The 23,425-nt window shown below is 39.6% G+C and overlaps 1 protein-coding gene across 4 annotated transcripts in view; it reads left to right on the top strand.

Annotated features, from left to right (window-relative positions):
- Positions 1 to 23,425, top strand: part of cntn3a.1 (contactin 3a, tandem duplicate 1) — a 110,977-nt gene that overhangs the window by 12,263 nt on the left and 75,289 nt on the right. For all 4 annotated transcript variants that reach the window (XM_029719452.1, XM_029719454.1, XM_029719451.1 and 1 more), the window contains exons 2-4: positions 7,559 to 7,699; positions 14,816 to 14,948; positions 21,810 to 21,985. In XM_029719452.1, coding sequence (XP_029575312.1) covers positions 7,645 to 7,699; positions 14,816 to 14,948; positions 21,810 to 21,985 — 364 coding nt within the window. In that variant the 5' untranslated portion in view covers positions 7,559 to 7,644. The remainder of the gene's footprint in view (positions 1 to 7,558; positions 7,700 to 14,815; positions 14,949 to 21,809; positions 21,986 to 23,425) is intronic.

Raw genomic sequence — 23,425 nt, forward strand, 5'->3', positions numbered from 1 at the left:
TCCACTTTCATTTTGAGTGTGACTCCAAATCCAGACCTCCATGGGTTGATAAATTGGATTTCCATTGATTATTTTTGTGTGATTTTGTTGTCAGCACATTCAACTATGTAAAGAAAAAAGTATTTCATAAGATTATTTCTTTCATTCAGATCTAGGATGTGTTGTTTAAGTGTTCCCTTTATTTTTTTGAGCAGTGTATTTAGATTTGTTTAACACCTTTTTGGTTACTACATGATTCCATATGTGTTATTTCATAGCTTTAATGTCTTCACTATTATTCTACAATGTAAAAAATAGTAAAAATAAAGAAAAACCCTTGAATTAGTAAGTGTGTCCAAATCTTTGACTGGTACTGTATATACTGAATCCATTGATTATTGAAGTATATAATTAATAAATGCCTCATACCCCATCAGAACCTAAAATATAAGCTTTTTTTTTATCCATTGTTTGTAAATGATGTAATTGTAAACTAACACTGTATAGCCTCAATACATTAAAACTATCAATTTAATCATATGGCTGGTCAGTCCTTGCAACCATAGTTCTGTATATGAATTTGGGAATGGTTACATCTCCACACCCATTCCTCAGCTGTTCATCTAATCAGTGCTAGGGCATGCCCCTTTAACACCATTAAATGTCTTAACACCCCCCCCCCCCCCCCCCCAATGTTTTGGTGCATCTGATCATTAACTACAGTTTATGTGTTAATATAAACAATCAAATAAAATGTAAGAATGAATCAGGAAATTATAGAGCCACCATTTTAGGCCACTGGGGTTATTAATTTGTGAAAATATTCAAGGAGTGCTACAGACACACCAATTCCCAACATCATTTGAGGATGAACATATCCCACGATCAAAAGGCAGTCTTTCATCACTCGCTCTAACCCTTTGTCTAATGTCTCGTGTCTAAGGGCTTACTCAGTAATAGAGATCAAGAGATTTCTGTCAAAGGTGTTTCTGATTCCAGCTTTTAAGAATGAGTCAACTCCACTGGACTGAAATTTCAGTTCCTACCTTCTGGCAACTCCAGTAGAGTAGTTGTCGATCTGAATATGCTAATGTTGTCATTTCCGCACATCAAACATTCATGTGGATGACGGAATTTACAAGGATGTCGGTGAACATTTATGCTTTTACAATCATAATAGACAACATGATTTGTCCTTCCATCAAACAGAGAAAACATATTGGCTTTGAAGAGTGTAGTGTCATTATATATTGAGACCTGACAGTTTCAAGGATTTCTTGCATGTGTCAGACACTGTGTTGATTAATTTATCTAGAGTTTTTTCTCACAGTTATTCCCTCAAAGGATGAGTATTAATATCCAGTGACTGGGGCACAAGACTTTGTTTGAGGTCTTTGTTTTATTGTTAAAAGCCAACAGTTCGTCACAACATTTGCATCGTAATGACGGCCTGATAAATTAGAACTAAGATGACACACTAAACCCAATCTCCATAATGAGATTTATGGGGGAAAGTGTTGTCTTTAATGTTTTAGCATGTGCAGAATGGGTGCAGTGCTGGGGAATGTGTCAAAGATACAGTTGATTTATTCAAATATGCATCAGTATGCTTTGCGTTGCCTTAAAGGCACACAAAGATAAGAGCCATGCAGAAAACAGAGAAACTGTGAAAATAACCCCCTGTCTATTACTGGCTGCTCAGCCATTGCACCATCTTTTTTTTATTTTTTACTTTCACTCTCTAAAAAAGATTTCTGAATGCTTGTTGAATAGCCAATGATATGTGTTTTCTTTTCCTCATTAAAGGCACAATCTAGAATACTTCCTGTTGACCATTTTGTCAATGGTCATTTAAATTAATGCCTCATGAGTAACCTCTCAAACTGACCACTTTTCAAGGATTTTGCACCTTTATGGATACTGTAGGTCCGGATAAAAGTCAATATAGGGCCATGGAAAAATAGAATAGGAAAACCTTATATTCAGAGAAAGCTAGGGAGCTCTAAAATACAATGGACTGGTCCATATTTGTGTGACTTACACAATTGGCACCCCACATGGTCAAAAACAACATAAAGTATAGCTGCAAGTATTGTAGCAATGAACAGGGTGCTGGCTTTTGAGCAGGCTGAGGAGACGATTGCATGGAACATTCTATATGGACCCATGAACACCACTATGTGAAGTTCATAGGATCATATCAAATTGGGAGTCTATATTTTTAGCAAATGAAGGCATAGATACATTTTTCAGCCATTTTCCATCTTAAAAATTAAGAAAAGGCTTTCATTTCTGGAAACAGATGGAAAAGGGGTCTTAGAAAAACTCTTAAAAGGTATCAGAAATAAATCAAAACACAATGTAAATGTTTCAACCATGCCAACTAATATCAACACTTATATTTAGTTTAGGATTTTTGCTTTGTGTATTGTTTAGAAATATTGCTTTGTGTATTGTAATTCCCTAAACAAAATCCCACATATCTTTAAGATATTTTCTAATTTCTCTTCCTCATGAGGAGAGAGGATAATTAAAGTTCACTGAAGTAACAAGTAATGGTAGACCTGCCAATTACTTATAGTGATTTTACTGATGTCCAATTTGTTTATTAATTATTAGGTGCTTAAAACCCGGTAACAATTGGTCATGGAATTACCCCCCAAAAAATCTGTAACGGAATTACTGCAAGTGAATTGGCTACAATGGGAAATCATAATAGTCACAAACCACAGTTGGGTCACCTGCTACTGTTCTCCCTTTCACTGGCATACTGCTATGTTCAGCATGTCTGTTTTCTTTTCTTTGTGTTGTCTGATGGTCAAACCAAGAGTATTAAGTGTCTGGACATCCCCTCCCTCTCTTTCTTTCTCTCTCTCTCTCTCTCTCTCTCTTCCTCTCTCTCTCTCTCTGTCTCTCTCTCTCTTACTGTCCAGTTAATGTCACCTCTCCCAGCTCTTACTAACACCTTCCCATCAGCCTCCTCTTTTTCCGGGTCCATCTGTGGACGGTAACTTCAAGGCCAGGGTGGACTGACCAAATTTCAACTACTTTTCAACTTCCATGTAACCAGCATCCTCACCCACTGAGCACCGACTGATACCAGACGTCCAAATTTGAACCTATCATAGACGTATGTTTCACAAGTTTGGATATCACAGTACAGTGAATAGAGCACAGTAGAATACAGTATATTACAATACACTAGTAAAGTACAATAAAGCAAAGTAGAGTATTGTACAGTACAGTAAAGTATATTATATTGTAGTGTACTCTACTATACTGAACTATATTCTTCTTTACGGCACTGAACTCTACTCTACTGTACTCTACTGTACTCTACTCCACCGTACTAACTCTACCCTACTCTGCTCTGCTTTATTGTACTGCACTGTGCTCTGCTGTACTGCGCTGTGATGTCCAAACTTTTGAAACACGAGAATTACTTTTGTATCCATAATTATGCATTTCTGCAAAACAAAAGATAAAATAGTACATCAATAACATTATTACACCACTACAAAGCTACAATACAAAATGTATAATACCGCCATACAGCAATATTACAATGCACGTGTGTATAGTGCGTGTGCTAGCGTTTGTGTGCCTATGTGTGTGTCTGTACCTGTGTGTGTCTCTTCACAGTCCCCGCTGTTCCGTAAGGTGTATTTTTTATCTGTTTTTTAAATCGGATTCTACTGCTTGCATCAGTTACCTGATGTGGAATAGAGTTCCATGTAGCCATGGCTCTATGTTGTACTGTGCGCCTCCCATTGTCTTTTCTTCACTTGGAGATTGTGAAGAGACCTCTGGTGGCATGTCTTGTGGGGTATACATGGGTGTCCAAGCTGTGTGCTAGTAGTTTAAACAGACAGCTTGGTGCATTTATCTTGTCAACATTTCTTACAAAAACATGTGTCAGGGCTATAGTTGAACTGAATCTCAGACTCGAGGTTGTGGCCTCAAATAAAATACATGCTTTGTTAACAAAAGGTGTCGGGCCCTTTCCCAACAATGCAGAGAGAATAAATAAATAAAGGGATAATTCAGTGATTTGAAATATTTAGATATTTGTTTTGTTACCGTAAAAACAGTCTATGGACAAGGAGTGACTGCAATCCACACTTTGGTTTTGTTAAACTAGCCATTGCAAACAAATGCTAATGTTAGCATTTTTCAGACCACTTCCTGAATGTAGTCACTCCTTGTTCACAGCTATGGGTGCCAAGTGCTAACACTCCCCTGTTTAGCATGTTTTAAAATGTCATACCCAAACATATAACATGCTAAGAAAGGGAGATTGACTTACATGGAGTTTTAGGCCAAACATACTTTTAGCGTTATTGGCATGCAGCTAGTTTCACAAATTATTGCAGTCACTCCTCACTGATTTCAAGGCAAGGAAACGAATATCTAAATATGTAAAATCGCTGAACTATCCATATAAGATTCCAACTTAATAGACAGAATATATAAGATTCCCCCTTTCCATTTGATTCATTTCTCGTTTCAACTGCCAAATCACCAAATCATTGTACACGCAACATTTAATGCCAAGTTCAGTCAAAAATGTGATTTTCCTGTGTTTTATATGTATTTCCACAATATGAAGTTGGAATAGTACTGTGAAATTGTGAAAATGACGATGCCCTTTTAGTGTAAGAGCTGTTTGAAAATACCGTCTGGTGAGATGGAGTTTTGGCATGCCTGTTGACACCACCAGGTGGTAAATTGAGTTAATTGACCAATAAGAAAGAGAGTTCCAAACCTCTTTGCCAATAACAGCTATTTTTCAGTTTTCCTTTCCCAATCAGACCACTCCCAGAAAGCCCCAGCTACATTCTTGTTTGAGAAATTGCTCTTTGCTAAGAAGCTATTTTGTTTCTTTTTGACCATTTCAATTGAAAAAAATCACATTAAGGTACTTCACTGTTACCCAGAAATGATTTGATATTGAGGCAAAATTGGCTGCATTGGACCTTCAATATAATTGATTGACTTCTAAATTAGAAATTATCACATTGTGCGAATGCAATTGCCTCAATGCTACAATCAGCCTGTTCTTACCTTAGATATATTATCAATATCCATAGATCCATAAAAACATATACCACCATCAGTTAGTTGTACACTGGTTCATATTATTATATTGCAACTTTATTTGTGATTTAATTTGAGGAGGACATGAAATTCAATTGCCAGTGAATGAGAATGGTTCTCCCCATGGGCAGTCAGCTCTTTATGTCAGAAATGCATAATCCTTCCAGCTCAGAGCTCAAAGTGCTAGGATGGTGGTTTATTATATTTGTCATGTTTCATTTGAAGAGTATCCTGATTATACAAAGAACATCGGCCTACATCTGCTGTAAACATGCATTGTAATTATTTTGGCACAAGCAATTTGTTCGCATTTTGCTAAGATAGATAAATGACTGTGTGAATGAAACTACAGTATGTTACTATACAAAATACACATCAAATACACTCCCCTCCTTATATATTTGGACAGTGAAGCAAACATTTTAAGTTTGCCCTATACTCCAACATTTTGGATTTCAGATCAAATGTTTCATAAACAGTAAGGAATGCCACCTTTTTTTTGAGGGTATTTGCATGCATATCTGTTTTACTGTTTAGAAATGAAAGCACTTTATATATTCCCCATTTGAAGTATTCATAAGACATGGACAAATTCACTTATAGTGCATTAAAGTAGTCAAAGGTTTAGTACTTGGTCCCATATTCCTAGCACCCAATGACTACATCAAGCTTGTGACTCTACAAACTCGTTGGATGCATTTGCAGTTTGTTTTGGTTCTGTTTTGGGTTGTTTTTCCCAATATGAACTGAATGGTGAACGATGACTTTAGTAATTTTCTTTCCAAGTGAGTAGATACATTTCTGAACATTTCTAAATGCATCTTGATAATGCCATGATTAATAAAAATCACGAATGAATCATGAATAATGATGAGTGACAAAGTTACAGAGGCTACAATTAAACATGCTAACCTCACTCACCATTAACCTTAACAGAGGAGGTTAAGCATTTTACAGGGGTATGATCTTTGTTGTTCTGTAACTTTCTCACTCATCATCATTCACAATTAATTCATGCTTATCCATAATCACTGTAGTATCCGCATCAGAATTTTTTTCCATTCTTACTTACTGGGGCCGAGCTCCCTGCCATCCAGGACCTCTATATCAGGCGGTGTCAGAGGATGGCCCAGACTTCAGCCATAGACTGTTCACTCTGCCACCGTCCGGAAAACGGTGCCAGAGCATCAGCTCCAAGACAGCTTCTACCCCCAAGCCTAAAGACAAATAGTTCATCAGATGGTTACCCGGACTACCCTATGACCCTATGTTGCACTGACTCTGACACACACATGCACACATGTACACACACACACACACACACACACACACACACACACACACACACACACACACACACACACACACATACACTACATAAGCACACACACATAACACACACACGCATTCTGATGCCACACAACCACACACACATACACACACTTTCACACTCATCATATGTTGCTGCTACTCTGTTCTTTATTTTACTCGAATTATCATCTATCCTTGTGCCTAGTCACTTTACCCTGCCTTCATGTACATATCTACCTCAAATACCTTGTACCCCTGAACATTGATCTGGTGCGGGTACTCCCTATATATAGCTTCATTGTTTTGTATTTTATTCCTCTTGTGTTATTATTATTATTATTATTAAGTGTTTCACGGTGAAGTCTACACCTGATGTATTCGTTGCATGTGACGAATCAAATGGTATTTTATTTGACAATAAAAGTGACCATAGAATTACACAGTACATTCACCATCAATTTCCTATTGGGCAAAACATAATCCGGAACCCAACCAAAACAAACTGTAAATGCATCCACATTTTTTGTCACAAGCTTGATGTAGTCATTGTGTGCAACGATTATGGGACAAAATACTAAACTTTTGACTACTTTAATAACCTACACTGTATAAGTGAATAATTATGACTCCCTCAAATGGCGGGACTAGGAACATAAAGTGCTTTCATTTCTAAACAGTAAAACAGATACAGTATGTATGAAAATACACTCAAGTAAAAGGTGGCATTTTATACTCTTACCTCATGTGAAATGTTTGGTCTCAAATACAAAATGCTGGAGCATGAAGCTAAATTCAACATTTTAGCTTCATTGTCCGAGACATACGTAGGGGAGTGTACTTCCAATATAGCCATTTATTTTGGCATGGGAAGCACACAAACACAGACAGGGGTCTATTAAACCATTTCAAGCCCTGGACAATGTCGAGCGCCAATGCTTAACAAGTTTTGAAAACCGGTTTATGACTTTCCAGATGGAATAGATTTTCATCTTCCTCTTGTCTTTTCTGTCTTGGGAGTGGTTGCCTGGGGAACGTGGACAATTACTGTCCCTGTGATATAAAACACTGTGACTAGCCAGTGGCCACTGATTCTGAATGTCTAATGTCCTCTCTCTCTCTTTCCCTCTCCCTCTCGCTTTCCTCCCCTCTGTTCTTTTCGTGCCAACCAAAGGCCAGAAAAGGTGCCGGAAAGGACAAAGCCAGGATTCTGCACACCTGTGGTTGGATGTGAGCCTATATTAACCTGAGACAGTTAAAATGGAGTTGCTATGGAAACTGATGATGCTGCTATCATTTGCGGAGTTCCTTGCAGGTAAGCGCCTTAAGAAATGATTCTTTAGCCTTGCCAATGATGTTGCTTGGAAGTTGTCATCCTTTTTTATTCGTTATCATCAAGAGAAAATAAATGTTAAGGCATGGAGCATTGACATTGTGAACATGTGGCATTAGTGTGTTATAGGACAGGTAATGCAAAGCTTTCATGCAGTGCCCAGACATCATCCTCCATTCACCGTTCTGACCTGAAGATGCATTTAAAGTCCTGAAGATGTGGATAATGGATACCATTCTTTATTCTTTATGTTAATCCTGGATGGGGAGAAAAAAAAAACATTGAAAAGCGAGGTTGTGAGTCTAAAAGAAAGTCTCATCTAGCGCTTGAGTGCGCAGTCATTCATTTAAAGTACAGCTCGATTGGTACCCTAATTGAGGCTACGCTGGTAGTACAAGAGTCCTGCTATTGATCTTGTTTTAACGAGGCTATGAAGCGGCTTAATTTCTCTCACTTACAAAATGGCAGGGTCAAACGCTATAGCTTTGTAGATGTCAGTATTTGATACTGACTGCCAGATGAATATAGATTAAATTGCTGGATGATTATCCAACATATTTGGTCATTTCAAGAGAGAATAAGACTGTAACCCCCCCCCCCCCCCCCCCCACCCCCCCACAACCTCACCTTCACAGCTGGAATTTAGAGCAATTAGAATATGCTGGTAAAGCTATAGTCAGGGATTTGGAAAGCTGTTCAATTGTGTTTTTGGTTTGACATTATTTTGTTTTTCAAATCCCAGAATATAGCTTTAAAGAGCTTAAGAGCATTGCGCACATGTTCTTACACGGCAATTAGCGCCACTCATCACAATATCCAGTGCACTTCAGTGGTTGCCTAATGAGACAGACTCCCCTTGGGATTAGTCATTTCACTATTAGACTGTATCACATATGCCCTGGTTTAGGATGTAAACATATAGGTAGGTCTTCATTTATCAAACATTTATAGAAATAAGTGTAGATTTGAGCTGTTAGTGGCAGTGCGCAAAGTTCTGATTTATGAAAGTTTCACATTTGATTTATGGGTGGCAGGTAGCCTAGCGATTAGGAGCGTTAGGATGACTAGGTGGAAATTCTGTCGATGTGCCCTTGAGCAAAGCACTTAACCCTAATTGCTCCTGTAAGTCGCTCTGGATAAGAGCGTCTGCTAAATGACTAAAATGCAAATGAAAATGTCTGAGCGTGAATTAGTTAACTGATCTGACTTGATTGTTTGTGTGCACATGAATTATACCACAGATTTAATGAATCTGATTGGCAAGAAGGTCATTTTAGAAATTATTAGGGGGTTGAATATAATCATGAAGATGATATTCAAGGAACACAGAATCAGGATAATAAGATATAATATTATAGTTTGTAAAGTAGACTGTATGGTTGGGAATAAAGCTAGCATAGCTTTAATATTCAGAGAGGTCTATTTCAACTGTGCTCTGTGTTTCAGAGGAGCACAGAATGAGTGAGTAAGGTGGGTAAGTGCAAAGTTTTAGTATTCCAAGAGAGACTTGATAAGCATTTTAATATTCAAGGTCATATGCCCTATTGAGCACAGGAACACAGTGTGAGAGAGTGAGCCAGGTACTGCAATGTAGCGCCCACAACATTAACGCCACAGATTTAAATACATTGAATGCAGCCCAAATTGAGCGTGTCCCTTCTCATAAATACCTAGGCATTTGGATCGATATAAGTTGTCTTTTAAAACACACATTTCAGAAAACCCTACAATTGGACCCCAAGTGCCTTTCCCGCAGTTCAGAGTATTGGTAAATGACCTCTTCTCTGAGGACTGTGCGTGTTTTTTATCATTGTGTTTGGGGATTTTTGTGTTTTTTGTACTCCTGTCTTTGAAGTAATTGTGTCACTAACTCCTTGTTATGTACTTTGTATTGTTTACTGTTTTGTGAAGCAGGGCTTCGTTGCACAAGAGATGTTGGTCTCAATGGGACTTTCCTGCCTAAATAAAGGTTAAATATATTTCACAGCAGTTTAGATGGTACAATGATTCTCTACACTATACATTGCTTGTTTTGTCACATAAACTGAAATTAGGTGAACATGAGAGAACTTTAGCAATCAGGTAATGGCGAAGCGATTTCTAAATATTGTGCTTTTAAGGCCGCTCTAATAATTACAACAATACTCACAATACTGAAATAGTCACAACAATACCCAGAATACTCAAATAGTCACAACAATACTCACAATGGCACCTTAACTACTCACCCATGTGACTGTTAAGAGTTGTTAATTTTGTCATTGTTCACTGTCATTATAGCATCGTGCTCTAGTATTGCACACCACTACTGATTACAATGGTATTTGTTTTCTTTCAAATACTTGATTGAGCTTGCTTGCCTGGAGCAATGGAACCAATGGAATAGTACCATAAGTGTAAACTTCACCCATCTAGCACTCCGGACAGGCTCAATCATACACAAAGTATTATTTACTATTTAAATTCAGGTCTGTAATGCACACAATGAGATTTGACCATGGGGGTGTGTAGTCCTGGGTCATGTTCAGTAGGGAATGCAAAATAAAATAATTCTCCCTACTGGACACATCCCTTTTGTTAAGGCCAAAGCTGATGAGGAAGTCAGCTTTCCTCCCACCCAGTTGTACAACACTTTTCCATCGGTCCTCATCCAACTTTTATTTCCTATAAAGCAACAATTTATTTCAGATTATTCTTAGACCATTTATCAAGCAAAGGAAAGGAATCCATAAAACTATATTCTCTGCTGTCAAACCCCAAAATTAAATCCCCAAATAGTATAATCATGCATCCTTGGAGTATGGTTGGACATATACAGTAATAAACAATGATAAATGTTACTATTAGTATAGACCACGGCAACTCATAGATGACAAATAACCCTCTTAGCAAAGTAGGGGATGAAAAGGTAGGCTTATTACAGTAATTAGATGACAAATGGCATTCTCAGCAGCAATATGTTTTTGACTTTATATAGACATTTAATGGAGCAAATCAACAACGCTTTAAATTGTCATTGCTTGTGCGAAGATGGATTTGATCAATGTTTTCTTTCCCCCAAAGAACATAGTATTAAGTATTGATAGCATATTCCCAGCATATAATTTACTTCCTATTACATACTGTATATGGGCCCTATTTCCTTTTATTAAATTATGGCGTGTATGAGTGATTTGGATATCAATGTGAAAATGCAATCACATGTGACAAGCATGAAAACACATGATATCTGTCATTCCATCCACATGATATCTGTCATTCCATCCACATGATATCTGTCATTCCATCCACATGATATCTGTCATTCCATCCACATGATATCTGTCATTCCATCCACATGATATCTGTCATTCCATCCACATGATATCTGTCATTCCATCCACATGATATCTGTCATTCCATCCACATGATATCTGTCATTCCATCCACATGATATCTGTCATTCCATCCACATGATATCTGTCATTCCATCCACATGATATCTGTCATTCCATCCACATGATACAGTATCTGTTATTCCCCCCACATGACATCTTCTATTCCTTCCACTTGTTAGCCAAAGTTAATATCATAATTAAGTTTTATTATTTTGTTGTTTGTGTGAAGGCCTCAGGAAATTGGCCCCAAATGTCTCCAGTACAGGTAGACTGCCCTGAACCTCTAATTCCTACATCCCACCCCAACCTTCCTACATCCTCAGAATAACATTTGGAACCCCTCAATGAGAGACATTTAGGGTGAATCTTATCTGTCGGGACAGAGGGAAGAGATGCTTTAAAATGCAAGATTGGCTTTTTTATTTGATGCATAAAACCCAAAGCTGAAGCGAATGGATTGGGGACCTCACAAACGACCAATACCTCCCCCACAGTCGACTTCCCATGTGGCTGTTTATTCATGCTGAGGTAAGCTCACTGAATTCATTTGCTGTCAGCCCGTATTGAATTTGAGATTAGTTTATATTTCAGCCCTCCAAAGCACCCTTTTGCTTTTCCCCCTGTGCTGATGCCGGTCTTGTGTAGTCTCTGGTCCTCAGCCCCGCCACATATCATCATCTTGCAGCAGGTGAGAGATATGAGGGATGCTAGCTTTAAAAAAAATAAAGTTTCGTAATGACCTCTGTCTCTGTCTTGGGGCATTGTGCAGTAAACTTCCCGTAAGTATTCTGAGCCCGTCTACCTTTAAAAATGCAGTGTAACTTCCTTTTAGAGAATGACTGGCTTTAGCTCCTAAATAGTATTCTTATTTCTCAAAATTCCCCAAAAAACGTTATCCATGTCAAACAACGCTGGAACACAGCACTTTTTACTTTTTGTTTTTCTTTGTTACCAGAAAGCAAGATTGAAATTATTCCTACCTCCCTACTGCGTTACTACATAAATTCCCGTTGGGCAACGGGGAAGTTTCACAGAGTTTGCATCACTTTGGACTAACCCCCCAGGCACAGCCCCGAGAACTCAATCCCATCCCATCTCATTATCCCACAGTTATTCTTCAGAACGGTTGCCATGGCGTTGCCAAAGATCAGCTCAGTTCAGCTTGGGCATACCTGTTAAGACTCATATTAGTTACGCTGATTAATTTCCCATTTAAATGAATAGAAATTGAGTTAACTTTGCACTCTGAAACCACTTTGGGATTGATTAAGAGAACAGGATAAGCATCAAGGTTATAAGAGGCTGATACTTGCTTTTTTATAGATGGTTCAGTGGGTTTGTTGGTGCCTGCATGTGTTTTTTTTCTTCACCATGAGTAAACTTATTCATGCAATGATGCATACGCAAATATCTAGTTTATAAAAATAAACATTTTTTAAAAACATTTCAGGGATAGATAGAAATTTGTAGATAGAATTGCACCCTCTACAAGCACTGTGATTATTATTATTTGCCCCTGTTGGCAATCTATGAACGTTTGAACATCTTGGCCATGTACTGTTATAATCTCCACCCGGCACAGCCAGAAGAGGACTGGTCACCCCTCATAGGCTGGTTCCTCTCTAGGTTTCTTCCTAGGTTCTGGCCTTTCTAGGGAGTTTTTCCTGGCCACCGTGGTTCTACATCTGCATTGCTTGCTGTTTGGGTTTTAGGCTGGGTTTCTGTATAGTGACATCGGCTGATGTAAAAAGGGCTTTATAAATACATTTGATTGATTGATTGAATTAAAATTCTATCAGATAGCAGATAGCATTGCTCCCTTTTTATTATTTTAATATTTGTATTATATTCCTACCATCCTCTCCCCGATTGGAGGACTTGTGTTAATTGATAACATCTCACGCATGAGTGACTAGATGAGAGGTCATCCTAATTAGTGAAGCAGAGTGCATCTTTTACCTTTTACAGCTACTGTACTCTGAGTGTGTATTCTTTGTGTTTTTTTTAATCTCTGTCCTCTTGAGGCAACATGTGTGCATCGATTAGCCAAGTCATTTATCAACACGTTCACTCACTCCCTCTGTCGATTCATTTCATGATTATGTTCACCGGGGGCTTACATGGTTACGTGTTTGTGTACAGTATGTGTTTGTGCTTGTATGGAGCTCTCTGTAAGAAGTGTCCTCTGGTAATCAATCAGCTTCAGCTCTGCTTCAGGGAACAAGGCTTATCTAACAAAGACTATAATTAGGCTGTCTTCCATTTTATGTAACTTTCTCAAACGTGTTTATCCTTGAGGAGAAGAACAATCGGCGCACACAAGATCCCCGTCAAACAGCCTTCTCTCTCTGAGAGTTATTCTGAGTACCGGGAATAAACCTGAACACCCTGAGACTGGAATACAGTATCTCTTCCCCACACAAATTACCTACTGTTCCTACCTTTCTGCTGTTCTGAGAAAATGCAAATGTATCCTCAGAAAGGCAAATGTATTCTCCTTCCTAGAGGAAAGAGATGTTTATTTCAAAGAAGTGTTGTCTGCCGTAGTCCCACAGGTCATTGCTTTGCTGTTCAGATCCTGTAGATCTTTGCAGCAGTTACATTCACTCAATAGGGCTTTCCTAATGAGCTAAAAAATAAATGTCATAGTAGAATACGGTAGACGCCCCATTTTCTTTGTTGTGTCAGTGTTAACAGAGCGTTATGCATTAATACATTTATGTAAGAGAAGCATTGAAATATATTTATGTAACTATGGAAAGAATGTCATGTTATTCCTACATCAAAACAAGTTTTTTTCAAATCATGTTAATTGCACTGTCGAACCCACTCATGGTTTTTAGGCGATAACTGGGATCGTAGGCTATTTACGTTCGTAGACTTCACGTTTTAAGGTACAATACAGCCCTGATATACCAAGTACAAAAACTGTTCATCTGCTGTCCTTTATTTAGCAAAATCTCTTTGCCTCAATCTTCTGTAAGGAAATCATATTTATGAGCTGCTAATTGAGTAGATGCGGGCATTAACACATAGCTCCATTTCAGTTATTACAGTATTTTTCTCGCGGTGCAGAATTTCATAAAACATGGCAGATGACAACCTTGGTCCTTCACATTATTGTTTTCTTTTTGTTTCCAAAAACATTTTCTTCCACATCAACCTAATTTTGCAAGCAAATGCTTTTAAGTTCAAAAGAGACCATCTTACTCCCAAAGTTGTTGTGGCATTTGTTTCAACACTTTGTTTAATGTGCATCACCCATGCGAGAGATCACTTATATGGGATTAGTGACATACTGTAGTGGACAAACATGACGCCCTCCATGCAGTGTATTTTAGAAATGAGTGCCACACCAACTATTGTACGGGTGGTACAGTTTTGTCAGCAGCTATTGTCTTTTGCTCAGGACCCTACTCAATTCAAACTGGTTTCTGAGTTTTCATGCTAAGATTGATATGGAACTGTAACAGGTGTGTGGGTGGGGGGGAATTGTTTTTTCAAGTGCGTGTTTTGATTGTTGGGCCGTTCCACTCAACTATTCTGTAACCGGTGTCTGTAAAATGGGACAGCAGACAATTAGCCAAATTATGATCATTTAGGTCAAAAATCATAATAACAGGCACTTTTTCAGGCCCATGGGCTACATCACAGCTTTATTCTCCCCCCCATTCAGACCATCCCACCTTTTAGATAATGTTGTTGTTTCTCCTCCTGGCAGGAAACAACATCCTGCTGAGGCCTGTGTTCACCAAACAACCAGGCAGTGTGGTGTTTCCCGTCCACCCCACTGAGACCAGCAGAGAGGTGGTGTTCAGCTGTGAGGCCCAGGGACATCCACCTCCCTTCTACAGGTACCAGCTGTCACCGTTCCTTCAAGTTTGGTTTTGGCAGGGTATATACAGTGTACATTTCACTTTTTTTATCCAGGTTCGTCTTAATGGGATAAATGCAAACATATTTTATGATATCTCACATTTTACCACAGGTTACTTTAACCCTTTACACGATGGGGTATTTGCCTATATGGACAGGGCCAGATTTAAATGTTTTTTCAAATAAATAATTTAAGAAGCAAGAGAACAGTTTGGAGATTTTAGGGAAATTCAAAGATTAGAGCAAAAGCCGTTCACCTGAAACTAAATTGAATTCAAAGATTTCAATCTTGGTGTTCTCTGGCAAATGCCAAACGTCCTGCACGGTGTTGGGCTGTAAGCACAACCCCCACCTGTGGACGTCGGGCCCTCATACCACCCTCATGGAGTCTGTTTCTGACCGTTTGAGCAGACACATGCACATTTGTGGCCTGCTGGAGGTCATTTTGCAGGGCTCTGGCAGTGCTTCTCCTGCTCCGGAGCAGGGTTCTGATGGAGTAACATAGTTGGACATAACCCCACAGAAAGTATTCAGACCCCTTGACTTTTTCCACATTTTGTTACGTTACAGCCTTACTCTAAAATGGATTAGATATAAAAAATATACACTGCTCAAAAAAATAAAGGGAACACTTAAACAACACAATGTAACTCCAAGCCAATCACACTTCTGTGAAATCAAACTGTCCACTTAGGAAGCAACACTGATTGACAATAAATTTCACATGCTGTTGTGCAAATGGAATAGACAACAGGTTGAAATTATAAGCAATTAGCAAGACACCCCCAATAAAGGAGTGGTTCTGCAGGTGGGGACCACAGACCACTTCTCAGTTCCTATGCTTCCTGGCTGATGTTTTGGTCACTTTTGAATGCTGGCGGTGCTTTCACTCTAGTGGTAGCATGAGACGGAGTCTACAACCCACACAAGTGGCTCAGGTAGTGCAGCTCATCCAGGATGGCACATCAATGCGAGCTGTGGCAAGAAGGTTTGCTGTGTCTGTCAGCGTAGTGTCCAGAGCATGGAGGCCCTACCAGGAGACAGGCCAGTACATCAGGAGACGTGGAGGAGGCCGTAGGAGGGCAACAACCCAGCAGCAGGACCGCTACCTCCGCCTTTGTGCAAGGAGGAGCAGGAGGAGCACTGCCAGAGCCCTGCAAAATGACCTCCAGCAGGCCACAAATGTGCATGTGTCTGCTCAAACGGTCAGAACAGACTCCATGAGGGTGGTATGAGGGCCCGACGTTCACCTTTAAAAAAGCTAGGGGTATGGATCAGAAAACCAGTCAGTATCTGGTGTGACCACCATTTGCCTTATGTAGCGAGAAACATCTCATTCGCATTGTGTTGATCAGGCTGTTGATTTTGGCCTGTTGGTCCACTCCCCTTCAATGGCTGCGTGAAGTTGCTGGATATTGGCGGGAACTGGAACACGCTGTCGTACACGTCGATCTTCCCTAACATGCTCAATGGGTGACATATCTGGTGAGTATACAGGCCGTGGAATAACTGGGACATGTTCAGCTTCCAGGAAGTGTGTACAGATACTTGCAACATGGAGCCATGCATTATCATGCTGAAACATGAGGTGATGGTGGTGGATGAATGGCACGACAATGGGCTTCAGGATCTCGTCACGGTATCTCTGTGCATTCAAATTGCCATCGATAAAATGCTATTTTGTTCGCTATCCTTAACTTATGCCTGCCCATACCATAACCCCACCGCCACCATGGGGCACTTTGTTCACAACGTTGACATCAGCAAACTGCTCGCCCACACAACGCCCACATCTGCCCGGTACATTTGAAACCGGAATTCATCCGTGAAGAGCATACTTCTCCAGCATGCCAGTGGCCATCGAAGGTGAGCATTCACCCACTGAAGTTGGTTACGACATCAAACTGCAGTCAGGTCAAGACCCTGGTAAGGACGACGAGCACGCAGATGAGCTTCCCTGTTTGTGCAGAAATCGTTTGGTTGTACAAACCCACAGTTTCATCAGCTGTCCGGGTGGCTGGTCTCAGACGATCCCGCAGATGAAAAACCCGAATGTAGAGGTCCTCGGCTTCTGTGGTTACACGTAGTCTGCGGTTAGACATACTGCCAAATTCTCTAAAATGACGTTGGAGGCTGCTTATAGTAGAGCAATTAACATGATAGGTTGCTGGTTCGGGTCCCCGATTTGACTTGGTGGGAGATCTGTTGACATGTCCTTGGGCGGGGTGCTTGACCCTGTTTGCTCCTGTGGGTTGCTCTGGATGGGAGTGTCTTCTAGATAACTGAATGTAATTGTAAATGTTGAGCAGCTTCACCTCAGGTAGATTGTTTGTTTTAATATTCAATAATAAACTAATTCAAATTAAACCTGAGAGACCCAAACTACCATAATGTCATATCACATCTACCGCTATTGCCAAACACAGCTTGCTATGGGGTCATATTCATTAGGGCTCATGTTCATTAGGGCGGAAACCCCTTTAAAATGTTTAATGTTTTAAAGTTCCACCTAACCTGACTACCCATCCAGCTAACCTGACTACCCATCCAGCTAACCTGACTACCCATCCAGCTAACCTGACTACTCATCCAGCTAACCTGACTACCCATCCAGCTAATCTGACCACCCATCCACCTAGCCTGGCTACCCATCCAGCTACCCTGGTTACTCATCCAGCTACCCTGGTTACTGATCCAGCTAACCTGACTACCCATCCGCCTAGCCTGACTACCCATCCACCTAGCCTGACTACCCATCCACCTAACCTGACTACCCATCCTGCTAACTTGACTACCCATCCACCTAGCCTGACTACCCATCCACCTAACCTGATGGGTAGTCAGGTTAGCATCCACATTGCTCCAGCCAAACACCACACCCACTAGCGTTTCTTCTGCACGATGAGTGTGGATTTGCTTTGCTCCCCGGCATCTTATAGATTGCAAACACATTCTGACCATTCTGATTGGCCCCAGAAACCGATGGGTTGGGCCAGAAGGGGCCTACAAGAATCATTAATCACGTTATTGGCTTTGATATTCTGATTGGTTAGAGAAGATCCCATCGCGGATTAATTTGTTTTGTACAATGCCCCTCATTTTGATGTCAGCACAAACAACTTATAGGATGGCAGTTTCAGACTGAATGTATGAAGCGATCAATAGAGCAGCGGAATTAAATTCAGAATAAGTTATCAGGCAAATTTCCACCCTGTCTGACTTTTTTCCCTGTTTGTTGCCTAATGATGACCCAAGATATTTGATATTTGAAAAGGAAATCAAGAATTTGAACCATTTCATTGGATTTAGGTTAAAAGTTGTGTGAAAGAAAGACAAACATTCCCGCAATTCCTTTATGTTGATGGCTTTGTGCAAATCCAATCAGTTTTCCACATTGATTCAACATCATCACATAGTTTTTTCGTTTTTTTTTACGTAGAAACAACATAGATTAATTTAGTTTGTGACCAGAGGGTTTGGACTTCACTGTCAAACTCTGCGTATTGTGTATTGTCTCTCTCCGGGAGTTGTCCCCAGTGCATTGTCCTAGGAATGTATTGATGCCCCGTTGATCACCAACTTAAGTGATGACAAATTAAAACAGATGACAAATTATGATTTGCTTTAAAGAGCATCAGTTGCATAAGCTATTAATTTTCAATCTATCAAACAACGATGGCTGTTGTACTCTTGTCACTGTAATTAAATGCAAATTGCAAAGCCAAGCATTTAATATGCAATAGGTTGAAACGATCCCTCATAACATCAGCGTATTTGGCAGTTAATGTAGCTTGAAGATCCTGGGTGTTATGCCTAATGGGCACAAATTGAAATGAATGTACAAGATCTTATCACTTCCACTGGATAGAATACTTAAGCAATCTGTTTCTACAATGCAGCCTCCGACACCAGCCTAAAAGATGGGAACCTAATAATTCTGTCTTCAACTCACATTGAAGTCGTACACCTGTGTGTGTGTGCAAAGTGTACTCGCATTCATGCACACACACACCACATTGAAGTAACCTGTTCCATTGTATGAAATTAGTTTTGAAAAGTTAAGAGTCCTTCACTCGGTCTGCACCATAGTACATCAAATGGGTCCTTAGAGCTGAGAATAGAGCAGCTCTTTTTCAGGAGGCGCCAAGGACACATTAATTTAAGACATACTTAAGACTACTCCTCGACCGCTGTCACTGAAAGCCCCCTCTGAGTTGTCACAGTGGCCCCTTGATTTGTCTAGTCTGGAGCCATTCCAGCTGCAAAACCAAATCAATAAATCAATCTAATCAGCCAATCTGCCGTTAGGCACCGCTCCACTGAATCGGCCTCTCTCTCTCTCTCTTTCTCTCTTTCTCTCTTTCTCTCTCTCTCTCTCTCTCTCTCTCTCTCTCTCTCTCTCTCTCTCTCTCTCTCACTTTTTCTCTCTCTCTCTCAGAAATGGAAACCTCAGGCTTATTTGACTCAAGGAGTTGTGGAATTCCAATCAGCACAAAAGGATCTAATATTCAATCTAATTGTGCCTTATCCCTGTCTCTGAAAGCTATTTCTCAAGAGCTCCTCATGGACACAAAGATAGCTTTTCTTGTTAGGCATTGTTTGCTCTCCTCTCTGTTCATTTTCTCTCTCTTTGACATCTAACTGTTGGGATAAACTTGATGCACTTCTCTTGTGTTCATTGTTAACAGTTTTGAGGTGCGGTCAAACTAAATTTGAATAGGTTCTGTAACTTTTTATCATAACAAATAATCCAAATCTAGAAGGAAAAAAATGGTGAAGATGAGCAATACAGTAATTCTCTTCATGTTGCACAGTGATTCAGGAAGAATAGATGTTCTAACTTACTGTAGCAAATTATTGTGAAGCACAGGCAAGACTTCAGGGTTGGGGTAGATTCAGCTTTCAATTCAGGAAATTCAGAAAATGAACTGAAAGTTGCTCAGGTTTTTCCAATTCAACTGAATTGACCAAACCCTACATTACTCAAAATGTCCAAACATCTGGACAGCTGTTCACCCAAAAAATGTTAAGGTGACCGCTTTGTTGTCGTTTGAATCTCAGATTGCCCCTAGCGTTGTTCTGTATTCAATGTCTTTGATCGCATTACCCTTAATCAAAAGGACTGTTATTATAGGGTTAGCGTAGGGTTATCCAAGGGACTTTAAAACAAATCTGTGCTAGATTATGGTGATATTGTGCTAGATTATGGTGATATTGTTTACATGCAAGCCTCAGCCAGCAGATTCAAGATACTGGACACTGTGTATCACAGGATGCATAGATTTATAACAAATGCAAGATCACTCACCCATCACTTTGGTCTATATGGTGAAGTGGCCCTCTCTTCCTACACGAATGCTGAAGCACTGGTACAGTACATCTTTGTGTACAAAGCATTGCTTGGACTATTGCTTTTTTACCTGTCCCCCTCACTAAAAAGGTAATCACAAACGTATAGTCCCCGTTCTCAGCTGCTACAATCTTTCACGGTTCCTAAGGCCAGAACTGAAATGGGAAAACTATATTTTTCGTATAATGCTCCTTGGTGTTGGATCGAGCTGCAAAATACTTTAAACTGGAGGAGAGGGTATCGCTTGCTGAGTTTAAAGCATCGAAAGGGGAAAATGTTGTTGACCTTTGTGATTGTTTTTAATGTATCGTATTGTGCTCTTGCGTTGTATATACACGCTGACTACTTCCTGTTGACTTTCCAGGTCCCCATTGAAAAATAAATTTCTATCCTCAAGGGTCTTTTGCTGGTTAAATAAAGGTTCATTTAAAAAATGGGGTTATCATTATCATTAGGTAGTCTGTAGGCTACATCCCCATGTGGCGTTTGAAAATCACTGTGATTGGTTTAGGAATAGGTTACAATTCTTGTCCCAGGGCCTCCCACTTGGGATTATTATTGAGCAGGGAGGTCTGGTTGCTTTTGAGGTGTCGCTGGAAAATAAAATTATGACAGTATTTACAGCCATTGATTTTGGTCTCATCCCATGTTTAAATTGAGCAAGGCGTGAAAGGAATTTAATGAAAATGAATTATGGTTGCAAATGAGTAATGTCTCTCACTGATTACATCCCACATCAATTATATTCAGTGTTGTTTGGAGCAACAAGCACAGGGCCTTGTGTCGTTTGTTTTAATTTGGAATTTGCCACAAATTTGCCTTGTCTTGGGTTGTGATTGCAATTTGATCATGATGAAAGTGTGTGATTATGCTATCTGACTGTATGGATCACATGCATAATGAACCAGAACTGGGCAACCTTCAAGGAAACACGAGAGTTGGGCAATAGGGTATGTTGTGTTTGTGGCACTAGGGCTTGTGCAGCCTAATAATAGGATAGTTGTGAAAATGATCATACACACCTCCGATAATATGAAAACGTTGGGAATGAAAGTCGTTCTTTAGGTGTCTCTAACTTTGAAATTCAATTGAAAATCTCTTAAAACATCGATAGACAATGTTTATTGCGCATTTGTGTTTTCTAGTCATTTAGCCAAATACTATACATATATGATGTGTTTTTAGCACATGTAAGCTCAATTTGCATTTAATACATGTCCCGGATTGACCGGTCAGTCCGTAACTCTGAGGATTGTATATTTTCTTCATATTTAAGGTGTTCTGTGTCTAGTAACCTGTTCCAGTTTGTCTTTGCTTTTGTGTGCTTACAATATGTAGCCCACACTTGTGAATGTTTTACTTCATGTAATATTTCCAGGCATTATGATGAGATCACTCATACACATATAAGGCTCATTCTGTACATGCTAGTGGACTTTCCCTACAGTTCTCTTGTCAACTTATCCTTTTAATGCTCTTGCTTTTTCAGGTGGAAGCTGAATGACTCCTTCATTGTACCTAGATCAGGGTCACGCTATGCCCTCACTGGGGGCAACCTACGTATCAGCCATCTGAACAAAGAGGAGGACGTCGGGGTCTACCAGTGTCTGGCAACCAACTCTTTCGGCACCATCGTCAGCAGAGAAGCTAGTCTACATATAGCTTGTGAGTTTTCCTCTTAATACAGTAAAGCTTTAATTGGAATATTTCTCAGTCCAAGGAAAAAAGGCAGTGGATTCTATCACAAAGCATCAGTCATTAGCAAACCATGATTATGTCACTAAGTTGATCCTTTAATCCAGCTTAAACAGTGGCTTGGGACATCTGTGTGATAGGAGATGCAACTAGGGCTGTGGCGATCATGACATTTTGTCAGCCGGTCACTGTCATGAAAATAACTGCCGGTCTCACGGTAAATGACAGTTAATTAACATAATAATGTTTAGCCTCTCTGGGCTTCCAGGCATAGTTTACAAGCCACTGATGCTGACCTTTGGAACATCTACATTTCAAAAAATCTATTAAATCCATTTAATATAGCCTACACCATCACAATAATACCATTATTTATTTTGGGTAGATCTAAAGAAACACTGTGATATGAAGAAAATGTAGCCTGTTTCAGAAGAACAGAACAGCATATTCTGAGTCATCCTTATGTTAGTTCCTGATCTGGCTGTGCTATATGGCTATGGGCTACACTAGTTCATTTAGCAGACAAGATTTGCTTGTAATTCCCGTGGCATTATTTTATATTATTTTATAGTAAGAAGAATACAATTCCACGTAGCTGAATAAAATAGAAAGGATATTTTCCCAAAATTATTTCCAAGGGAGTGTGCTGTGTTGAGTGGTTAACAGAGTGTTCATTTCAAACAGGTCCTCCTTTCTATATGCCTAATTTACAGTTATTTATGCAATGTTAGTTGTGATACAAACCTTAGGCTATATGTTTTGATTTCTAATACATTCTAAGGCTGCACGATGTGACTCTAATGATGATTTTTAAAAAGTTGCATGAAAGGCCTGAGCTCTGCTCTGTTTCTTGCGCAGTCTCTCATTCACAATTTGACAAGCACTTGATAATAGTCTACTAATATATGTGTGGAATAATTTTTTATTTAGAATGGCCCACAAAAACAACCTTTCATCCATAGCCTGCACTCGAATAGTGAATGGAGGTTCCGTGCGGTTACGTTTTTAATATGCCAGGTAAGCTACATCGGTTGTAAAGCAGATTCATTTGGTAATAAATATAGCAGCACGAGAAAGATGGGATCCTTTTTTAAATAGTGGCGAGTCATAAGTCTGTTTTCACAGGTCGATTGAGCAATGACTGGGCTTATAAGAACACGTGTTTCATTAGACTCTGTAGGCTATGTGCTCTCCAACCATGTTCCAGAGGTCCTAGGCCTATAGGCTACGCTTAGAGTTATTCGGCCACTTTAGTTGTGATACAAACTTTATCAAAACATATAGGCCTACAGTATAGGCTAGGCTACATGATGCATGTGACTATGATTTGAAGAAGTCGCAAATAAATGCATGTTTCTTGCCTTGGACTGCACACGCTGGGCATCATTCACAAGTGATAATATTCTCACC

This window comes from Salmo trutta, chromosome 28, assembly GCF_901001165.1.
Source record: "Salmo trutta chromosome 28, fSalTru1.1, whole genome shotgun sequence".
In the NCBI taxonomy this organism is placed as follows: Eukaryota; Metazoa; Chordata; class Actinopteri; order Salmoniformes; family Salmonidae; genus Salmo; species Salmo trutta.